This window comes from Eulemur rufifrons, chromosome 6, assembly GCF_041146395.1.
Source record: "Eulemur rufifrons isolate Redbay chromosome 6, OSU_ERuf_1, whole genome shotgun sequence".
NCBI classification, from domain to species: Eukaryota; Metazoa; Chordata; class Mammalia; order Primates; family Lemuridae; genus Eulemur; species Eulemur rufifrons.
The window spans coordinates 61266472-61287904 of NC_090988.1; the positions used below are offsets into that span (position 1 = coordinate 61266472).

General features: G+C 50.0%; 1 protein-coding gene across 2 annotated transcripts in view; it reads right to left on the reverse strand.

Moving 5' to 3' along the window:
* Positions 1-19587, reverse strand: part of IRAG1 (inositol 1,4,5-triphosphate receptor associated 1) — a 74119-nt gene extending 54532 nt beyond the window's left edge. For both annotated transcript variants that reach the window (XM_069469574.1, XM_069469573.1), the window contains exons 1-4: positions 19390-19587; positions 4143-4243; positions 2944-3014; positions 769-942 (exon numbers count right to left, since the gene is read on the reverse strand). In XM_069469574.1, the coding sequence (XP_069325675.1) occupies positions 769-942; positions 2944-3014; positions 4143-4243; positions 19390-19587 (544 nt within the window). The remainder of the gene's footprint in view (positions 1-768; positions 943-2943; positions 3015-4142; positions 4244-19389) is intronic.
* Positions 19588-21433: the final 1846 nt, after the last annotated feature.

Sequence of the window (21433 nt, forward strand, 5' to 3'; positions counted from 1 at the left end):
CTCCAAAGGCTGTGCCTTCTAGACTTCCTGATTTCAAATGTTCCCCTTGTCCTCCTAAGTACATTTGCACTTGTCCAAAAACCCTGGCCCAACCTTTTGCTTTGAAGAACGATTCTAACATAGAAGTAGCAGGAGGAATTCAGGGCCTAGAAAGATCTGTCCTCTAACCCAGAAATTCCCCGAAAGACCACCTCCCCTTCCCCAGAGTACCTAGACGCCTTCCTGGGCCTGCGGCTGGAGCTTAGAGGGAGCAAGCCCAGGACGGCCTCTCCAGACCTCTGAGGGGGCTCTGGCCAGTGGAGCGGGGTCTCCTGGGGAAGACGGGCAGCCCGGGGGTCTGTGCGTACGGGCCTCACTCAGAGCCTTTCTCCCCACGCAGGGAGAGGAAAAGGGAGGCAAAAGCTGAGAGTAGGGGAAAGGTCCAAGTTAAGTTCATGCCACCATGTGGGCTGACATTTCTTGGCAAAACAGGAAGTCACAAGGGTCACACATGGGGCCAAAAAGTGAAAAGCAGGAGTTTTCTGGGTTCCAGTTGGGCAGGCATTTTGGAGCTTCTGAAGCTGAGCAAGGTGCCCTGTCCTTGCAGGGCCCCCTCTACCAGGCTGAGTTCTCGTGGGGCCTAGGATCCTGGGGCCAGCGAGTCAAAGGCCACCCCCTTGGAGGCAGGGCTCCCACTGCAGCTGGCGCCTGCTCCTTCCCTTCTCACGCCTCCACCCCCACCTTGGAGGGGCCTGGGGCAGCCACCTGCGCGTCCTGGCCCTGTCCTACCTGACGGGGAGTCTCCGGGGCTGCTCCTGGACTTCCTTCCGCGGCGGGTCAGGAATCGCTCACTCACCGACTTGGCTTCTTCCAGCAGCGCCAGGTTTTTCTTCTTGTCCTCCTCTGAGATGCTGATGTCTGGCAGCTGGTCATTTACCAGGTCAATGATGTGCCCCGCAGGGTCTACAGAAGGAGGGTAAGCTTGGGGTGAGCGCCACTGCACCCTCAGCACGAGGCTGAGAGGCCCTGCCGTGCCACACCTCAGCCTAATGCCACAGAGAGGGTTGCACGGGGACAAACATGTCTCCTTGGCAGGTCTCTTCAGCAGGCCTGGCCCCTCCGGCTTGTAGCCCATGGCTGTGGCAGGTCCTCTGTCACAAAGGGTCACAAAGCCATCTTGGTTCCCAGAACTGCCCTGAGCTCTGCCGTGAATGGAAGGCCAGCCAGGGCCCCCCTCCATGCCCTCTGCTCCCCCTAATCTGTTCTTGCTTCAGGTCTCTGTTTCTTTCACAAGCTAGTGGGCTCAAGGTCTGCGGATAAATGGAGGAGTCCAAAGATCACGGGCCATGCACGGATACAAACCCTCCCCTCACATGGTTTACCCTCATCCTTCTCCAAAACTGCCCCTTCTCCCTCCCGCAGCCCCTCTGGATGGTGGGTGAATGACACCTCCTGTCACTCAGCTGCTCAGGGGCATGGGAGTTACCCTCAAGTCCCCGCATTTACCTTAAATCTCTCTGCAACCTGCCCCTCATCTCTGTTCCTGCTGATTTGCTCCGACCTGAACAATCCCATCAGCCACCTGGCAAGTCCCTGCCTGCAGGTGAGCCCCTCCAGCGCACCCTCCACTGCCTGGTGGAGTGACCTTCCTGAGAGCCACGTCTGGCCATGCCATTCTCTGCTCATCTCATGGAGATTCCTGCTCCTCAGTGTGGCCAAACTCCAACCAGTCTCAGACGATTTTGCTGGCCCCACATTCTCCCGCCAAGGGCCTCCGGCCCTTCTGTAGGCAATGGCGCCTGTTTCTCTCCCAGCCTCCATGCCCCCTTCTGCTGGCAACAGCTCTCAGTTTTCACTGGGTAAACCCCTCTGGTTCCCCAGTACATCAGTTGGGAAGGAGCTGGCCAAGCCTACCCCCAGTCCCACCCCAAGTGCCAAGAGTGGGAACGTGTACCAGCCTTGGCCTGTCACTGAATTCAATCCCTGTGGCCACAGGAATGGGCTCAGGGATGGCCATGTGAGGCAACCCTGGGAACTGTGTAGGTACATGGGGAGGAGGAAGCCTCTCTCCACTGTTGGGGTGTAAGCTTGGAGCTGCTGGTAGCCACTTGCTACCATGTGTGAAGAGCCTGCCCAAGAAGAAAGCAAACACACAAGAAAGAAGATGGAATGGGACAATCTAATAACCCAATTCAAGCACCTGGATCCAGCACTACCTGAGATCCCAAGCCCTGGCTTTTATTATTTTTATTTTTTAGTGTCAGGTCGTTTGAGTTGGGTTTCCGTCCTTTTGAAGGGTCCCAACTAATACATAGGGTGGAGCATTGCAGTTGCCCTTCCTCCCTCTTGTCTATCTGCCCAGCTTTCTAAGGCACGACTCAAATACCCTCTCCTGTGGAATACCTACCCAAACCTTCCTCCTCCCCAGAGAGACCTGGTCCCCTTCTTACCTTGGTTTCCCCAGCTCTTCTGAGGAGGCCCTTATAGTGTCCTGATTATATCTGTTCACTTCTCAGTCTCCTCAGAGACTATGAACAACACGAAGGCAGGGAACAACTCTGTATTCTATGTTTGTACAGCCCAGGGCAGGCCACGAGAAGCCATCTGGGGAATGAGAAGGTGACCAGGGCAGCCAGCCGTCCTCCCAGGTACACACTCCTACCCTGCTGTGGGCCTTTCTAGCAGGGGCTGGAGGACTCAGCCCCAGAATTGAGCCTCACCCAGCTGTTCTGTCTTTCTTCGACTTCCTCACCTGTGTTTTCATGCCCTGCTCTTGTCTTTTTACCAAAAGAAATTGAAATTAGACATCTGGACGCAGGCACAGAGGGGCTATCTACGCTGCCCTGTTGGGCTTATATGGATGGGCTGCCTTGGAGACAGGGGAGAGGAGGAGGCTGAGCCTGGCCACACTGACAAGCTTCAGCCTTACTACTCGATATGCCTCCAGATTGGCCTGGCCCTTACCCACAGACGTCAGTGAAGCAGTGGAAACCTTCAAGTGTCGGTGAGAAAGCCTCTTGTGGGGACCGTGAACTCTGAAAGACAGAACAGAGTCATCCTGTTAAGAAAATTAATCCACAACTTGAAAATAGGCAAAAAAAAAAATGCCTGCATATTCTTTGAAAGTCATCCTAGAACATCACCTTACAAACTGCTCTAGGGTTCCTCTAACCCTCAACTTGGGAACTTGTTAGAAAGGCCAGTTCCCCGGCCCTGCCTCAGACCTAGCAGCTCAGAAACGCTAGGGGTGGGCCCGGTGTGCTGTGATTTAATGAGCTCCCCAGGTGCTTCCCATGCACGCTAAGGTACCTGCTCTCAAGGGACGCACCTTTCCCTCACTGCTTACTATTTGTTAGGGCCCAGACTCTGAGCTGATATCGAAGTTGCAGAAACATCAAAAAATGTAAATAACTGTTGTCCGGTGGAGATGCAGATGATTTGCATCTGGGAGAAAAGAGAAAAACACAGTTTCATTGTCCTGTGGAACATTAGCTTATTTTACATCTAACTTAGCAATTTTATTCCAGCGCTCTCTTCCCTGCCTCTGATTATACATGTGTATTCATTTCTGTGTCCTTCTTTGAACCAGCTTGGTTGTCCTGCTGCTTCTCTTATTAATAAGTAGATTTTTGACATATGGTCACTATATATTTATATGAGAATCATCTTTTTACCTTTTTGAAAATTATACCTAGACAATCTCATTCCAGCTAGACTGGTGCATGGACTAGTGCTCCGTAAAACCAAGGCACAGACATCCCCACGCACGTGAGCCAGTGCCCCCTGCAAGAGATCACAGTCCACCACACAGGACGCTCTTTAGCCAGGGGCAGGACTCCACAAAGACTCTCACCTTTCAGGTTCCTCTGCAAACATCTGGGCAGTTATTGTGGGAAACTCCCCTGCTGTGCTTTGTGCTTTATTACAGGCTGGCAGAGCACAAAGGGCCAAATCGAGCAGAGGAAATATCATTTGGGGAGGAAGATAATGGAAAAATCTCCAACTCTCCCATTTTGAAAAACTGCTTGATTGGATTTTAATCCATAAAATGACACAAGAAAGAAGAAAAGATTTATAAAAAATATAGCTGTCTGATCCTGATCCCCACATTCTAGGCGATATTGTTCATCACAGCACAAGGATCCGGCACCTGGCATGTGTACCTGTTGGCCAGGTTTTTGTCAGTTTCTCCTTCTGGTGAACTGGCATCCCCCGTCAGGACGATTGCGGGTGGACTGCAGGAGATTCCTGCGGTGGGGGGGCCCTGCTGGTTTAGAACAAAAACACAGACGGAATTAGGCTTGTGCTGGTGGGAGCTTCCCCGGGCTGAGCTGGAGCATTTATACCACCATCACGACGCTCAGAGCCATCTTGATAAGGGCACAAATGTAGTTTGGGTCCCCCACGCTCAGCTTTATTGAGGTATAACTGACAAGCAAAAATTGTATATATTCAAGGTGTACAATGTGATGTTTTGATATACATATACACTGGTGAAATTACATTCTTGGCTTAATTATTACCACAATTAAGCTAGTAAATTTATCCACCAACTCACAGTTATCTTTTGTGTGTGTGGTGAGAATACCTAGCAAATTTTAAGAAAACAATACATTATTATAAACTACAGTCACCATGCTGCACATCAGATCACCAGAACTTATTCATCTTATTGATATAACTGAAAGTTTATACCCTTTGACCAACATCTCCCCATTTCCTCATCCTCAGCCATTGGCAACCACCATTCTACTCTGTTTCTGTGGGTTCGACCCTTGTTAGATTCCACATGTAAGTGAGATCACGGAGTATCTGCCTTTCTGAGCCTGGCCCATTTCACGTAGCATGATGTCCTCCAGGTTCACCCATGTTTTTGCAAATGGCAGGATTTCCTTCTTTTTTAAAGGCTGAATAATATTCTATTGTGTGTATATTTATTTTTTCACCTTTTCTTTATCCATTCAATCCTTCCCTGGACGCTTAGATTGTGTCCATCCTTGGCTATTGTGAATAATGCACAAATACAGTTTATTTGGATGACTCAGGACAAAAAAACAGGCGGTTTCTCCTTTTGTTACCCAGCAGGCATTCACCCAAGCTTAACACAGTCCACTTTTCATGCACGAAGACCAGGGAAACTGCAAGCTGTCCCTCGTTACTCTCACTGACAATGCAGGAAAAGGATGGTGCAGAGTCCTCAGGCTGGGGACTCTGGCTGGGGAAGAATGAAGGCCAGGAGAAAAGGGGGTGGCACCCACACATGCCTGCTGTTCAGTGACAGTCCTACTTTGGGTGATTTTGACATTGCAGTAAAGGTGATTTGTTCAATGGGTAAAGGTTTGCAGCTTAATTTCTTGTTACTTTGTAAACATGTTTATCTAAATAACTATATATTTCTGAAATAAGGACAGTTACGGACTAGTCCTTAGATTTTTGAGGTATTATTTCACAACTGCCAAGTAAATAACTGTCAAAATGAAAGTTATTACATCCTAGGTTGGAGAAGTTGTAGTGTCATTTGTACATGTATATGCTGCGGATGGTTGTACGGGTGGTAAAACCATGTCAGGGGTATAATAAATATTTGTTGAGTGAATAAATGAATGAATGAAATAAAAGCGATATGGAACAAGATCCATAAAAGTGCGCCTCAACCTGTTTTCCCAGGCCAAGGGGCCAGGAGGTGAAAACGGGACCACGTTAACAGTGATACTCAGCAACTCTCTGGTTCTTGCACGGCCTGCTATTGCAGTATTTTCATCTCAGAATGGTTCCCAGTTACGTCTGGGAGGCTCTCCAGGGCTTTTCTCAGATGTCCCTTCATCAACTGAAGACGGCGACAGCCATTTTCCTCCTGCCCCTCCCCGCCCCCTTGCCTGGCCTGTGCTGCCGCTGCTGCCAGGGCCCTCTGAATGCCGGCTGCCCTTGCCAAAGGCCAGCCCCCACAATATCCTGAAATAAAAAAAATGCCTTCTAATGCCCCGAGCGGGTCACCGCCACCTCCCACTGTCGGTGCTGCTTCCTGCAGCCACTTTCCCTGGGAAGCCAAGTCCTCTGGAGTCCCTGAGCATTAAGGGTTCTTACCTCCACTGGCCCCGCAGAAGCCATGGCCGGGGGCTGCCGATGGGCGAGCCTCAGAGAGCCAAGGCTGGGCTCTGTTCTCGAGCCCTCGGTGCGCACGTGTTGGTCCCTCACCAGGTGGGGAGGAGGCCCTCTCTCCTCTTTAAATATTACATCTTGTTAAATGGGTCCAGTGCAGTGCCGCCTGGACTTCTTAAATCTCACAACTTTTAGTGAAACCAGCTTTGCCCATTTTCATTTGCATCTCTTCCCTCCTTTGGCCCCAAACATAAGGCCTCGTGAGCTGGACAAGTCTCTGAGTGAGAGTCCAGCCAGGAGAACACTGTGTTGCTTCCCTTGCAGAAAGGAGGCTTTTATGTGGCAACCCTAAGCCAGATCCCTGAGAAGACATTCCTGGGGCTCTGTGCTCAAACTTCTGCTCCTCAACTACTAGCTGTGTGTCCTTGGGCAAGTTATTCAACCCCTCTGTGCTCCGTGATTATAAAATCTAACTCACAAGGTTGGTGTGAAGATTAAAAATAATGTTATAAGGCACCTAGCACTTGATTGATACTTTTAATGTGAGTATATTACTGTCAGATTTCTTTCTCTCTCATTCAACAAACACATTTTAGTTATCCACGATGTGCCAGGAGCAGCTTGAGATATGAAGAAAAGACTCTCAAGGGGTGACAGTCAAGCAAGGGGTCCAGAGAAGTAACTAATACTTACAATAAATATAAGATAATAGGTGTGGGCCATATTCTGTGCAAGTTCACAGGAAAGAAAAGAAAACTCTGTAGTCAGGGGAGTTGAAGCAGACTCTATAGAGGAATGGACATTTGAGCTAGGTCTTGAGGGATGAATAGGAGCTTGCAGAACAAAGACATTGGGGGAAAGGATTCAGGCAAAGGGAATAACATTAGCAAAAGCATAACTGGGAATTAGGGATTTCTTAGTGTAGCTGGAGCAGGTGCATGGACTATGGGGTATGTGAGATAGGAGAGGTCAGGGAGGAGGAAGAATGTGAAACTAGAATAACAGGTTGAGCAGCTTCTGAAGGACCTTGAAGCTACTCCAACGAATTTGGTCTTTATGGTTTTAGAGATGGGGAGTCCTGAAGGTTAGGTTCGGGAATAACTACCCAAAGAGAAAACAGAAATATTGGCAACAGATCCATTCATGAATCCCCATGAATCCTACATTGGTTGAGATGATGGAAGAAGCTCTGTTAGAGCATCCATCTTCCCCTATAGAGATAACAAGGAGCTCCCTATTACATCGGAGCTGGTCACTCTCCATTTGGACACCTACAGTTGGCCAAGGTGGAGTGACAGAAAGTCAGCATGATGTTTGTGGCTGGAACCAAGACCAGCTCACCTGTCCTCATGACCCCAGAGCTCCAGTCCCTCTCTCCAAGAACACAGGTACCCATCCTTCTGTCAAAGACTTCTGGAATAGATGCCCAGGGAGTTTCCCCAAAAGCAACCACTCATTGCATGCACAGTATCCTCCTGGTGGCTGGTGATGAGCTGGCCACTTGCTTTGTCCTCCTGTTGCATTGTCCCCAGTTCCCATGATAGTAAAATGGTTGAAGGCCTGCTCTGTGTCTGAAGGTCGTGTGAATAAAATGAAATGATGAATGCGTACATGCTTGGATAAGTGTCATACAGTCTGCAAATACCCATTAATTAGGGTTATTATTAAAACGAATGGTGGCTCTATTCTGAGAGAACCAGTTCTCCCCACCTTTTGTCCAGTGGGCTCCCCTGGTGGGAGGCCAGCAGGCAGCAGAGAGGCTGGGGGCTTCCAAGGGGCCAGAGGGAAGCAGGACGATCTTGGATCATGGGGTGGGGGCCTGAGGACACACAGTGGAACACTCCAGGGGGGCTGGGGGTGTCAAAATGGCAGGTGGCCGATGGAGGTGGTGGCAGGCAGGGCTGGCAGGGGCTGCCAAGCTAAATGGGAGAGCCATGGAAGGGGAAGAAATGGGGGTTTTCTACCATGTGGGTTCTCTGGTGAGTGGGAAGAGCTGAAGCTTTCCTAGAGGCTTCTCTTCACATCATTAAAAGGATTTCTGGCTAGTGTGGTCTCTTAGATGTCAATGGAGCAAAAAGCATCCTCCAAAGCATTTTCTCTGAGCTCAGAGGTGCAAATGAGAGAACTTGAGTTCATTTGCTGGAGTAGGGTTTACAAATTTTTAAATTAGTTACCAACATTCCTTAATATGAAGAATTCACATAAAAGTCTGGAAATCCTGCTTTTCTTGAAACTGAGAGATCAAGCACTCTTGGGTCCACATTTCTACAGAGTAACCCCCGGTTTGAGCTACCTGAAACTAGCTTGCTTCAGTCACTTATCCCAGCCCCAAAGGCATCTGAGTTACTGTCCTTGTGTCACGTGATCCTTATCCTGGCTGGTTTTCTGGGGCACAGGAGGTTTGTGCTTAAAATCTCCCCAACCCACAGCACCTAGATGGCCTTGTGCCCAACTATCACCATGGGAATGCCAGAGAAACTTTGACTATGCTTGTGGCATGTGTGGGTTCTTTCCTTGGGTGGATTTTATTTCAACTTATGCAAGTTTGAGCTCTGAAAACTGCCTTTTTCATGTTTGTCATATTTAGAGAATTTCTTTCTTATGAGTCCTTTGGTGAATAGGAAGAAATGCTGGCTAAAATGCCATTTTCACATGTGTTCTATTATATGGTTTCTGTCGTCCCTTGTGAGGGTGTTTTTCAAATTCCCACGTGCGTTGATACAGATGGGCTGTGTCTATTTAAAGGGTCATGATGTGCCAAACGTGAACTGACTTCTTCATGTTGTGTTCTGAAAAAAATAGCTGTGGTGGCATTAGGGTATGTACCCATTTCCAAGAGTTTCATACGTTCAGTTTACTAAGTAGAATACAGATTTTGTTTTTTGTTGACACACTACTTTTTAAAGCAACTTGAAATAACCAACAATACAACATAATCTATAAAAACATGAGACTATGTAAATGGAGGAACAATTTGATAAATACCAACATCCCTGCCAGACAAAGAGAAGTCCGTGCTCCTAACCATGCAGGGTTTGACCCTGAGGTCAAACTCTCTGACCTGGAACCTAGTGACGAGTCTGCGATCCATGTGGTCCAGGCTCTGGGAAGGATCCCCTTAAAGAACTGTTCCGTAGACAAAAACCAACAGAAAAAGACCTTCATTCTTTACTCTCACCTCTCAAAGTGCACAAAAGGAGAATAAACCTTACTCCCATCCTCCCCTCTATCCCCCCTTTTTTCTTTTTTCGCCCCACACTCTGATGACTCTTCACTTGGGTGCTCCCCCGCCCAGATCTCTTTGTCTCTCCCTCTATCTCCATCTCTCTCCCTCTTCAGCCTTTGCTCCCCTGCTCCATCCAGTTATTTATTGTGCAGATTGTCTTAGCCTCTCTTTTTATGATTGACTCACAAAAGTTTGCAAAAAGGTCTTGTGGGCCAGGCGCGGTGGCTCACGCCCGTAATCCTAGCAATCTGGGAGGCCAAGGCAGGCGGATCGTTTGAGCTCAGGAGTTCGAGACCAGCCTGAGCAAGAGCAAGACTCCGTCTCTACCAAAAAAATAGAAAGAAATTATCAGGACAACTAAAAATATATATAGAAAAAATTAGCCGGGCATGGTGGCGCATGCCTGTAGTCCCAGTTACTCGGGAGGCTGAGGCAGGAGGATCGCTTGAGCCCAGGAGTTTGAGGTTGCTGTGAGCTAAGCTAAAGCCACAGCACTCTAGCCTGGGCAACAGAGTGAGACTCTGTCTCAAAAAAAAAAAAAAAAAAAAAAAAGAGTCTTGTGGAGGAAAGATCTTCTCTGAGAAGAGTGGGGTCCTGCCCTGGCAATGATAAGATTCTTTTTGGAGCCCAGGGAAGGGGTGAAGTCTGTGAACACTCCCACATTATTATGCCTTATTCTGCCCATTCATCCAGCAAACATCTATTGAATGCCGATCGATTGCGGCCAGGGTCTATGTAGGGCCTGGGATGAGAAAGGTGAACCAGGCAGGTCTCTGCACTGCTTCCTCTTATCACAATGGGGTGGGGACAGGAGTGGAAGTGCCCTCTGTGTTGACACCTACTGGCTGAATGGGTGCAAGGCACTAGAGTGAGCTGCTTTCTGGTAGGAGCATTCTCTGCCTGCTGGCTAAAGACCACGTGCAGCAGAGCTCTCCTTCAGTGGCCCCCATGCACAGAACTATCGGCATCCCCACTTGGAAGAGGGCCTGGGCAGAGGTGCCCACACAAAAAGGCAGAAACAAGCCAGGGGTGGCAAGTGCCAAGCCTGTAGCCACAGACACACACAATTCCAAGCTGCTTAAACACCAGGAAGCATAAAGCAATCATGGGAAATCCTCTAATCCCCTGATAGAACATCCTAGAAAGCTCTTTACCCTCTCTCTCTAACGTGTGCAAAATACACAAATCATAAAATCAAAGTGTTCTCTCCCTGATCAGATCACAGAGTGGCTGAGCAAGCTCTGGGCAATTTCTCCTAGTTTGCTGCAGAACTCTTTTTGTTGGGCACATTCATGTCCTGTGCAGGCTTCTTTCATTCTAGCAGGGACTCTAGAAAGTAATCCAGGAGAGAGTGTCGGAAGATTCCAGAGCCCTCTGGGGTGAATTCTGCCAGACTTTAATACGGTGTAAATACCCATCTCTGCTCCCACTCTGAGCTGTCAAACAGAAGGCAGGCGCTCAAGCAAGCTCGTGCGGGCAGTGCAACCCAATGCCCAGCCGGCCAGGCAAGTTACTGGCGTAGGGACTTCAAGGGCCCCAGGTTCAGGAGCCACACTTGCTTATGACACAGCTTCCCACTTGCTACCTGTGTGACCTTGGGCAAGTTACCTTGCCTCTCTGTGCCTTGGTTACCTCATCTATAAAATAACTATCTCACAGGGTAGTTACAAGAATTAAATAGGTTGACATAGTGATAGGATTTCCAGATACAATATAGGATGCCCCAGTTATATTTGAATTTCAAATGTACAACAAATAATTTTTTAGTGTAAGCATGTCCCAAATATTGCATGGACATAACTATATCTTCTCTCTCCTCCCCCCGGCATTTTTTTTTTTTTTTTTTTTTGAGACAGGGTCTTGCCATGTTGCCCAGGCTGGTCTTAAACTCCTAGACTCAAGTGATCCTCCTGCCTCAGCCTTCAGAGTAGCTGAGACTACAGGCATGTGCACCACACATAATGTATAACTGTACTTTTTATTTGCTAAATCTGGCAGCCCTAGGTGGAAAGCTTGTGGAGGGGCACCTGGCACCTAGTAAATGCCCAATAAGTGTTAAATATTATTGTTATTGCCACCTTTGGGACTGAATTAATTACTTTGACATCTGGTTTTGAGGCGATTGTTGCTCCTAGTTCTGGGTCTGATCCACCACGTGGAGTTAGATTGGGAAGGCCCAGCCCTTGTGGTCATGGAGCCACGAGCCTGTCCCCTGGGGCAGGGGGCCCACGTGATCAGTGACTCCCAGAGAAGCCCACCTCCAGGGCCACCTTCATCTGGCTCCACTCCCTCCCTCACCCTCTGCTTCTCAAACCAATGGATACCCTTTGTGGGTTACAGACACGGAAGCAAGGGAACAAATGTGGGTGGGGGAAGTGGCGCTTAATCAGCCCTACTGTGTGCTGGGCACCGTCCTAGATGCTCCTCGCGTTTGCTCATTTAGCCCTCAGAGCAATTCCGTGAACGAACCTCAGGACACCGATCTACAAATTGGGGGTGATAATACCTCCCAAATGCATAGAATTGCAAACAGGAAATGAAGAGATGAAAGTGAAAGCCCTGAATGTGGAGCAGGTAACTGATACATTTCTTTTCTTATCAGTGAAAAAACTGACTTGTCCAGGACCTTGCTGCTTATCTACAGTGGAAGTGACCAACACAGGCTGCATCCTTCCCACTGTCCCACACTGCTCCTACAGCTGTTGCAGCTGTCTTCGGTCTCACCTCCCCTGGCTCCTGGTGTCCTGCTGGCCTCCGACATGCCTCTCTTAGTCTTTCAAGCTGCATCTTCCTGCATGGAAGGTACCTCTTCCTCTGTGAAGCCCTCAAGTCAGCACAAGGCTGAATACACAGCAGCCAGAAAGACGGCAGGGACAAGAGGTGCCCTTGGCTCCCTGCCCCTCTTGCCAATCTGTGGGCCCAGCCTCCCTAGGGGTCCATTTCTCTGCCCTGGAATTGGCCAAGCACTATGGGCTGGGCCATCTCCCAGCAAGCTCATCCTATCATAAGCAGATCACATTTTATTCTCCTTAAATGAATCTTATAGAAACATTTCAATGTTTATTTCACTCATAAATTCCCAGGAATGCACAATAGTCTTCCTAACTGCCTGGGCACAAGGATAAATATAGGCCAGATGGGAATATTAGCTTCCTTTCCCTGATGTCACATGACTAGGCCTGGGCTAGGAAACGAAGGAGCAGCCCCGGCTCAGGCCGGCCTGGGGAGTTTAGCTCCCGCAGACGCAGACGGGTCTGGCAGACGGCCCGGGAGGGGAGACCCTGCCAGAAGGCACCATAGGGTAGTGAGGAAGTCAGAGGCCTAGACCGGAATTCCCCCAGGTGACCTTGGACAAGTTACTTAGCTTCTCTGACTTTCATGTTTCCAAACATTATACGGAGCTAATAATCCCCATTTTCTAGTCTTGTTTTAAGGATTAAATGAGAAAAAGCAATAATAATAGTGACAGCGAGGGTGGCGGTGGTGGGTGGGCACGGTGAGGCTATATCCCCAGATCCCTCTCTTCTAGCCTGGAGGGCAGACAGGGCCTGCCTCAGGAGAGGGTGGCTCCAGCAGCACAAGGAGTTAGTGCTCTTATGACAGGGCAAAAGGACTCTCTGGGGACTTTCAAGAAAAAACAATTACTCCAGTGGCAAGTCCTAAGGGTGCAGAAGGGAGGAAGTGCCCCTGCTGGGGTCTGCCGGGGACCAGTTCCCTGGCTCCACGCGGGCTCCCCAGTGTCCACGCTGCGGATCCTCCCATGCACCGAGGGCCTGCCCTGCCTCTGGTGGACCCTCTTTCCTGCCATTGTCCACTTTATTCCTAGAAATCATGGATAAATAATCACAGATTATCCTGCCTTCCTCACCACTGTTTTTTTTGTTTGTTTGTTTGTTTTGGGTTTTTTTTTGGAGACAGAGTCTTGCTCTGTGCTCTGTTGCCCAGGCTAGAGTGCTGTGGCTTCAGCTTAGCTCACAGCAACCTCAAATTTCTGGGCTCAAGGGATCCTCCTGCCTCAGCCTCCCGAGTAGCTGGGACTACAGGCATGCGCCACCATGCCTGGTTAATTTTTTCTATATATTTTTAGTTGTCCAGCTAATTTCTTTCTATTTTTAGTAGAGACGGAGTCTTGCTCTTGCTCAGGCTGGTCTGGAACTCCTGACCTCGAGCGATCCTCCCGCCTCGGCCTCCCAGAGTGCTAGGATTACAGGCGTGAGCCACCTCGCCTGGCCTTCACCACTGTTTTTAATCTTGTGCAACAGACTTCAGGAGTGTGAAAGTGCACACAATATTATTAGCCTTATCCCACGGAGAGTCACCCAGCCAGCCAGCCATTCATCCATCATCGTCCTCTATCCTCTCTTCCTAACACTATCCCCCCTCCATTTCTTCTTCCCTTTAATGTAGTCATTTAATCATCCAGCCAGCCAATTACTCACCCAGTCTTTCAGACAACCATCCATCCATCTGTCAGTCATCCGCCCATTGTCCCATCCATCCTTCCCTAAGCTCCCACCACCCGCCAGAGCCTATGCTGAGGGTTGGAGATAAGGACACAGCCCCGACCCCAAGTAGCTCACCCGCAGTATGATGGGGAGACAGAAACAAAGAATGACAATCTGCTCCACTGCTGACAACAGGAACTAAGGACAAATAATTGTAATATGCAATCCTGACTGTAACCATCGATATTTCTAAAACACTTTCTGCTTTGTCCTAGACACCTGCACAGCTACAATCTCACAGCTCTTATTCTATGACAAGAACCACTAGACCCCAGCCTAGGGGAACTGCCCTTGCAACCCTTCCCAAGCCTCTTTTCTACAGAGGACGGGGCGCCAAGCACCTGCTCCCATGCCTGGGGCCTCTGGTGTCCAGGACAGTGGCTTTACTGCTAGGTAGGGCCAGGAAAGGAAGGAGAAGCTGGCAGGAACACCTCGGCAGGAAACTTGAGTTTGAACCTCCACTAGACCAAGACATAACTATGTGACCTTTGGCAATTACGTAAACTCTCAGAGACTCAGCTTCATCAATAAAATAGAGATAACAATATCTACTTTGGAGGGAGGAGACCACATGGCAGGCACCCAATAGATGCCGCCATTGGAAATTCTTGACTGGAGCATTCAAGTACTTCCCGGTTCTCTGGCTTCACGGCCAGAGGTCCTAGGTGCTCTGCAAGCAGATCCTTTCCTGTCAGGGCCACACACAAAGGGCTGCTTCTCCGGAGCACCCTCCAACCTCATCTCAGTTACTTCAGAGTTAGGAGAGGGAGGGCAGCGAAGCCACTGGTCAGCTGAGTGCTACAATATTCTTAAGCCACAAGATGCTGCTGCATAACAGAACCATCCGTGTCTGCCTAGAGCGTCAACAAAGGAAGCACAAAGCAGATGCCTGGGGAGACCTGGGGGCCTCACGTCTGTGGCCTAAACCAGGCAATAGCACGGTGGCCTGTGTTTCGAGGAGTCAGTGTGCATCAGGTTGTGCTGTTTTATTGCCTGACTGAAGCAGAATGAGGAAGGGCCATGAGCAATACAGTACCTTGGCAGGAGTGTGACACGGAGCTTTGTTCGCTGGCCCTGCTGGCCCACACACCCAGGAGATGGCAGGCAGAAGGGGGTTGCTGAGCCCCAGTGCCACAAGCTGCAGTGCTTTGGTGTTCGCCCGACAGTGAGCTCCGTAGGGGCCCAAGTTGGCCCCGCTGAGACAAGTAGCTTTGCGAGCACAGGACAATGTCCCCTTGGCCCAGGCACCAGAGTGCTCACAGAGGGCCTAGAGGCAAAGTCAGCCGTGCTCAGAGCAGAGCACAGACTAAGTGGGGCTCTCGGGGCAAGCTGGGCTCGAATCCTGGGCCTGCCACTTATGAGCTGCGTGACCTTAGGGCAAAGTGGTTAACTTCCCTGTGCCTCAGTTTCCTCAGCTGTGAAGTGGGCACAATAATACCTGCCATCAGGTTCATGAGAAGTTAAATAAGTTAATACAGTAGAATGGTATTTGGTACATGGTTAGCTGTTATTCTTAAGCGCCTTTGCGGGAAATGGAGAGCGGGGGGTAGGGGAGGCAGGAACAGGGGGAAGGGGATGCTGGGGCAGTGGTGTGAAGCTGGGGGGGTCTGCTTATGAGCTCACATTGACCTGCCCTGGGTGTCCTAAAGCCCTTTGGAGGAGGATGAAGGCTGTCCAGGTGGAAGCTAGAATGAAAACTGGGCTCCTCCAGCCAACATGAGCCTCTTGGTACCCTCAGGTTTGCAGAGCCCCTCTGAGGAGACCGTCCTGTCCCCATAGCTTCCTACCATGGCTGTGGTCACAGCCCAGGAAATCATGGATGCTCAGTAAGACAGCATCTGCCAGGTCTGCGGCCCAGGGCGAGGGGGAGATGGGCAGGTGGGAGTCCTGAGAAGGGGTTAGGGAGGCTCTGAAGACTGTCGTGGGAGCAAAGACTGAAGGAACTAGAGAAAAAGAGACTCCAGGAGGACACAGAACTGCAGGCCATGTGGAGGCAGAACCGAGGGAGCGTCTTGGGGGAGGCAGGTTCCAGCTTGACCAGGACGGAGCCAACCAGCCACCGTGCAGGCCTCCTGGGGAGGTGGTGAGCTCCCCGCTGTGGAAATATTCCCACAGATTCCTAAGACCCACCCCAGGAGATTCCGATTCAGTAGGTTTGAGATGGCTGAGGAATCTGGGGTTCAATAAGTTCCCAAGGTTTGGAGCTCATGTTACGGAGAGTCCGTCTGCCCAGGAGGAGCTTAGATGTGATCTGGGATCCCTCTACCTCTGACAATCTGTCATTCTGTTGTCCCCTAAGGTCCCAGGTTTGTGCTTCCCTTTGAGTCCCTCCTTTCTCAAGGGCCAACCCAGAAAACACTGCTCAGGACACAGCCTTACAGAGTGCATTGCTGGGGGCTTTGTGTCTTTGCGGTATTTGATCGCTGCTTCTGATTAGGGACCTGAGGGTGCATCTGTGTGTGTGTGTGTGTGTGTGTGTGTGTGTGTCTGTGTGCGCCCACATGCGTGCAGAAAGCCAAACAGGATCCAGTCCTCCAGCTTTCATGTTTTGAGTGAGCAGGACTCGGCTAGTGCTCGTGCCAGTGGTGGGAAATGCAGGCTGGGACCGGAGGAACCAGAACTAGGGCTGGGCCCCAGGGAGCTGTAACCTCAGAAGGATGTCCTGTTCTCCCCTTCACAGAGTAGGAATTCAGACAGGGTTGGGACTTCCAGCAGGGCCCTCCTGGCCAGCCCTGCCTCCCTGGCTGCCTGGCTGCTGACACCCCCAGGGACCCAGGCACAAGCACCTGGAGGCTCCAGCCCCTCCCTGAGGTCGTGGCCACCTGAGATGTGAGTTGTCTGGTGGCGCAGTAGGGAGAGAAGCTCCATCCTGACCATGGTTGCTTGGCTTCTGGAGAACTCGGGGGGGGGGGGGTGTGCCTGGCAGTAAGGGCAGAGAGTAAGATAACGTTGGATTCAATGTGGCCTTCAGTCTGGGGTGGTCCCGCAGGCTAACGAAGGCACCCAAGGGCTGGGCTGAACCTGCAGGATCTAGGAGGCAGCAACTAATGCTCATCCTGGGTAACACAGGAGAAGCAGCAGCACAGAAAAGTGAACAGCCTTGGTCTCAAGGTCTCTCGAGCAGGATGCAGAGGAGCTGGGATTCAAGCCCAGCTTGGTATGACTAGAGTCCATACTCTGAAATCCTACACTGTGTGTCCTCCCTGATAGGACCTGGGCCTCCTGTCTCATCTAACCAACGTGACTTCAAACCACACACAGGCACAGCTCCATTAGGTAGGTGTGAGGGCAAGTTTCGAGGGGTGGCCACACAGCGGGAGGGAGCTCACCACAAAGTCAAGGGTAAGAGAGCCCCAGCGGGCCAGCAAGAGCTCCAGATTCCAGTTCTCCACAAGTTCAGGCTGTCTGTGACCCTGAGCCAGAACCAGACATCTATAAAATGAGGAGGTGGGCTCTGAGGGTCTCCCAATGCCCTTCAAGTGCCATGATTCTCTCTGTGCTCGTGGGAAATCGAGACTATAAAGAGAATGTTTGCGGGTACCAATGATTCTGCTTTGCTGGAGCCCCGCAGAAGGACCCATGAGGGAAGAATGTCTGAGTGAGCATTATTTTTCAAGTAGGCAGATTCTTAGTGAATATTTTCACGTTATGGTGACATTTGTTTTCTTACACATCATGACTGCAGGAACTTAGATAGTAAATACTTGGAAAGGAATGGGCCCTTGTATCTCTCTATCTTCCAAGCACAGGAGATTGAGACGAGCTTGGCAGCCTCAAGGGTGGGAGGATGCCCTTCCCTTATAGGTCTAAGTGACAGGTTTTTGTGTTGTCTTGTTTTGTGTCTCCTGAGGATACGGTTTGAAAGAACTTTTAATTAAAGTGATTTAGAACCAAGAAGAACTGAACTCAATATAAAAGCCTGTCTTTACCGACAGTAGAGTTGGATCTTTGCTGATCTTTTATTATCTTTTTTCAAGGAATGCTTTTATTCTTGGGACAGCTGTTTGGGGGAGTTTCCCAGGATTTGGGAGCTAGATTGTGCGAGAGAAACTGATTCAAGGACACTGGCATTGTTAGCGAAGTGGAAGGATCAGGGACGGACATTTCAGGGGGTGTCCAGGGCTGGAAAGGCCGAATACTAAAGAGACAGAACCCAGGAACGTCATGGCCTGAGGGCCTGCATTTGAATGCACTTGTGAGTGTCTCGTCCCTCCCTCCTTTGATTTCCAAGCTTTCAGAACTTGGCAGCCTTAGCAGTACCCGCTGGGCCCAGGATGTCCCCAAGCAGGCAAGGGGGCTCAACAGAATCCTGAGCTGGGCTGCTGAGGCTGAAGGGCTGGGGGCTTGGCCCATGTCACTGGGACATCCAAGGGAACGGCATCCTCCCACCCCCAAGGCTGCCAAGCTCTGCAACATCTCCATCCCACAAGCTTGGGACATGGAGCCATATCCCAACGGTACAAGGGGTCAGTCTTTTCTAAGCATACACGATTTAAGTTCCCACAGTTATGATGCATAAGAAAACAAATGTCATCATAACATGAAAATATTCATGCAGAATCTGCCCATTTATAAAAATAATGCTCACTCATACCTTCTTCCCTCAATTAAAAGCATCTATCCCATCAGGCTCGGGTCAGTCTGGACAACTGGCAGATATAACAAGTTCAGTGCAAATCGTATGCAAAGTTCATAAAGTAAAAAAAAAAAAAATGTTGGAGAACCTCCTGTGCAAGGTTTTGACCAATGAGATCAGATGGAGCTGATCAATCAACAAACAAAGGAAAAGCAATGAGGACGGCGAGCTAGGTTCTTCAAAAGGGAGTGACTTGAATATTGGAAGATTCAAAGAGATCCTCGGAAAGATGGATGAAGTTTTACATATTAAACAAACCAAGTCTCTTAATGAAGGTGCTGTGAAGTAAGATGTGAAGGATGTGGCATCACGTGAACAGATCATTTTGTTGGTATAAAAAAAAATACCAACACCAAAATCAACACTGCATTCTTTGTTCAATCTAAAAATTAGCATATAATCTATATTTTGTAATCTAGCTAAAAATAACTTGTTTTCATATTTTTATTTGTATAATAAAACCTCAATGATACCCTTTACATTAATATTTTCATCATTTCCTTTTTTGTAATAAAATGTCACTGAAAACCTTTTTCACTGCTTACTATGAAATTTTGCTTTTCATTTTAGGCGGATTCACGTTAAGTGGCCTTTTGCTGATGCTCACCGCCCTGCCGTGATGAGGCCCTCGTGCTAGCGGTCCTCGGTTAAGCCTTTCCCCAGTTTCAGAGGGAGCCCACAGGGTTAGCGGTGTGACTTCTTATGAGGCCTTAGTCAGACACAGCCTAGATGGTTCCACAGTCAGGATATTCAGGGCCTTGGTTGATTCAAAGGGACTCGGGGTAATTCCTTGGTGTGGAAGCCACACACCTTCCCCACGTGCCCGCTGCAGCCTGCATGGGCTGCCAGCAAACCCTCTGGCCAGCCTGAGAGCTGTGGCCTCAGCCCAGGGCGCTTGGCTTGGCCCCCAGCCAGTCTAGCCGAGGGCAGGGACGGGCACTTACTTGGCCGGCAGGGCTCTGGGCTGCCTGTGGCTCTCCGGGGGGCTCCTCATCCTCGGGAATGTGGGGCATGGCGGCCTCCTGCCGGGAGTGGCCACGTGTGCCCGGAACCTCCGCTGCGTCAGCCCCAAAGATGCTCCAAGAGGCCTGGGCTCCGCAGGCTGGGGAGACGCCAAAAGGACAAGTCAAATCGGTTCCCATCCCTGTCCCAAGCTGGGTTCCATTTCCAGGAGCCACAAGCCACAGAGAGAGCCTGCTTGAATTTGTATCAACACCGGAGGTCAACCTAGGCTAAGAGAGGGCATTTGGAATTGCATTTCCTCCAGCTCTCTGGCTTTGTTTACAAAGTCAGAGGTGACTTTAGAGATTTTGTATCTAATTTGGTCTTTACAGTAAACACAGCTATCCCAGAAGGGAAAAAACTGCTTCAAACTATTCAAAGCTGTAGCTAATGGAGGATACTCCATTGGGATCAGATTGGTATTTGTTTGCCATTTATTGAGCACCTACTGGGTGCTGGGCACTGTCCTAGGAGCATCACCAACATCCTCACGATGACCTCTGATGTAGGCATTGATGTTCTCATTTTATAGATGAGAGAACTGCCCCAGAGGGTGGAAGCCACTGCCCCAAATCATATAGAGAAGCAAGCATTTGAACCCAGATCTTCTGGATTTTGAGGCCAGGGCTATTTCTACTACACCACACAGCCTTCCTTGGCCATGTGGGTGGGGAGTAAGGGATGCTGCTTCCTGACTTCCTCCCCATGTCTCCCTTCACGCACTTCTCACACTCTTCTCACACTCTGCACAGCCTCTCTCACTCGAGTATAGCCCTCACCGGGCCTGCCAGCCCTGCTAAAATCTGGAGGCTCAGCCAGGGTGGAGCCTGTGAGCCCTGTGCGCCCACCCCCAGCAAACTTGAGTTGCTTCCCAGAAACCAGGCTACCCCCTCCCCATGGTGTAGCCTCGAGGCCTGGCTGGGATTGACCTCAGTCAGCATAATGTCATCCATCTCCCACAGTGATTGGCTCAGGGATAGATGATAGACCCAGCCTAGGCCAACAGGCACATGGCAGTGTCCTGGGACCCAGAGGCTTTCTCTTGCTTGGAGTGGTGGAGTGTGCAGATGTGAGATGGTGCTACCGACGCCATTTTGCTTCCATGAGGAAAGCCAGGCAGGATAAAACATACAGGCAGAAGAGGGCAGAGCCAAAAGACCTGCAAAGAAACAGAACTGGAGCCCTGACTGAAGTGCTCCTGAAGCCTGAACTCGTTCTGAACTAGCCAGTTACAGGAACAATTAAGTCTCTTGGTGTTGAAGTCACTTTGCATTTTTTGTTACTTGTAACTGAAAGCATACTCACTGCTCTTTCATGTTTCTTGTCATTCAAGAGGCCTAGGACTATAATCCCTCCAACAGACCTAAGCCAATGGGTCTAGCTACTCTGCTTCATCTTAGAAGAGGAGACCAGCAATGCCATGTCTCCATCTAGAAAGGCAGGAAAGCAAGGCAGAAAGAGCACAGGCTTTGGAATCAGATACCTGGATTTGAGTCCCCACTCTGCTACTCACTGATTATGTGGCCTTAGAAAGTTGGCTTCACCTCTGATCCCCAGTGTTCTTGTCAGAGGAACAGAGATAAGAATGCTTCCCACGCAGGATGCTCCAAGGACCAAACATACCCAGCACAGAGCAGGTTATCACAGAGGTCCCCTGACGGGGGTCTGCAACCCAGGAAGCTTGGCTGGAGCTCAGAGGGCCCTTCTAGGCCTCTCCCCACCCCTAAACTCTCTCCTTCCTCTAGTGGGGTGGGGGATACCCTCAGGGATGTGTAGAACCAACAACCAGCCTGGTTCTACAACTTTTAGAGGTTCCCTGAAGGAATGACAACCACTATGCGGATGCCATAGGCAGGGGACCTTTGGGACATACAGTGGTGGTGGGGACTGGGGAACAAAGGACACTGACACTTATTGAGTACCCACTGTGTTCCTGTGGGAGGTGCTGCTGACTGCTAGAGGCTGTGGGAGGAAGACCCGGAAAGC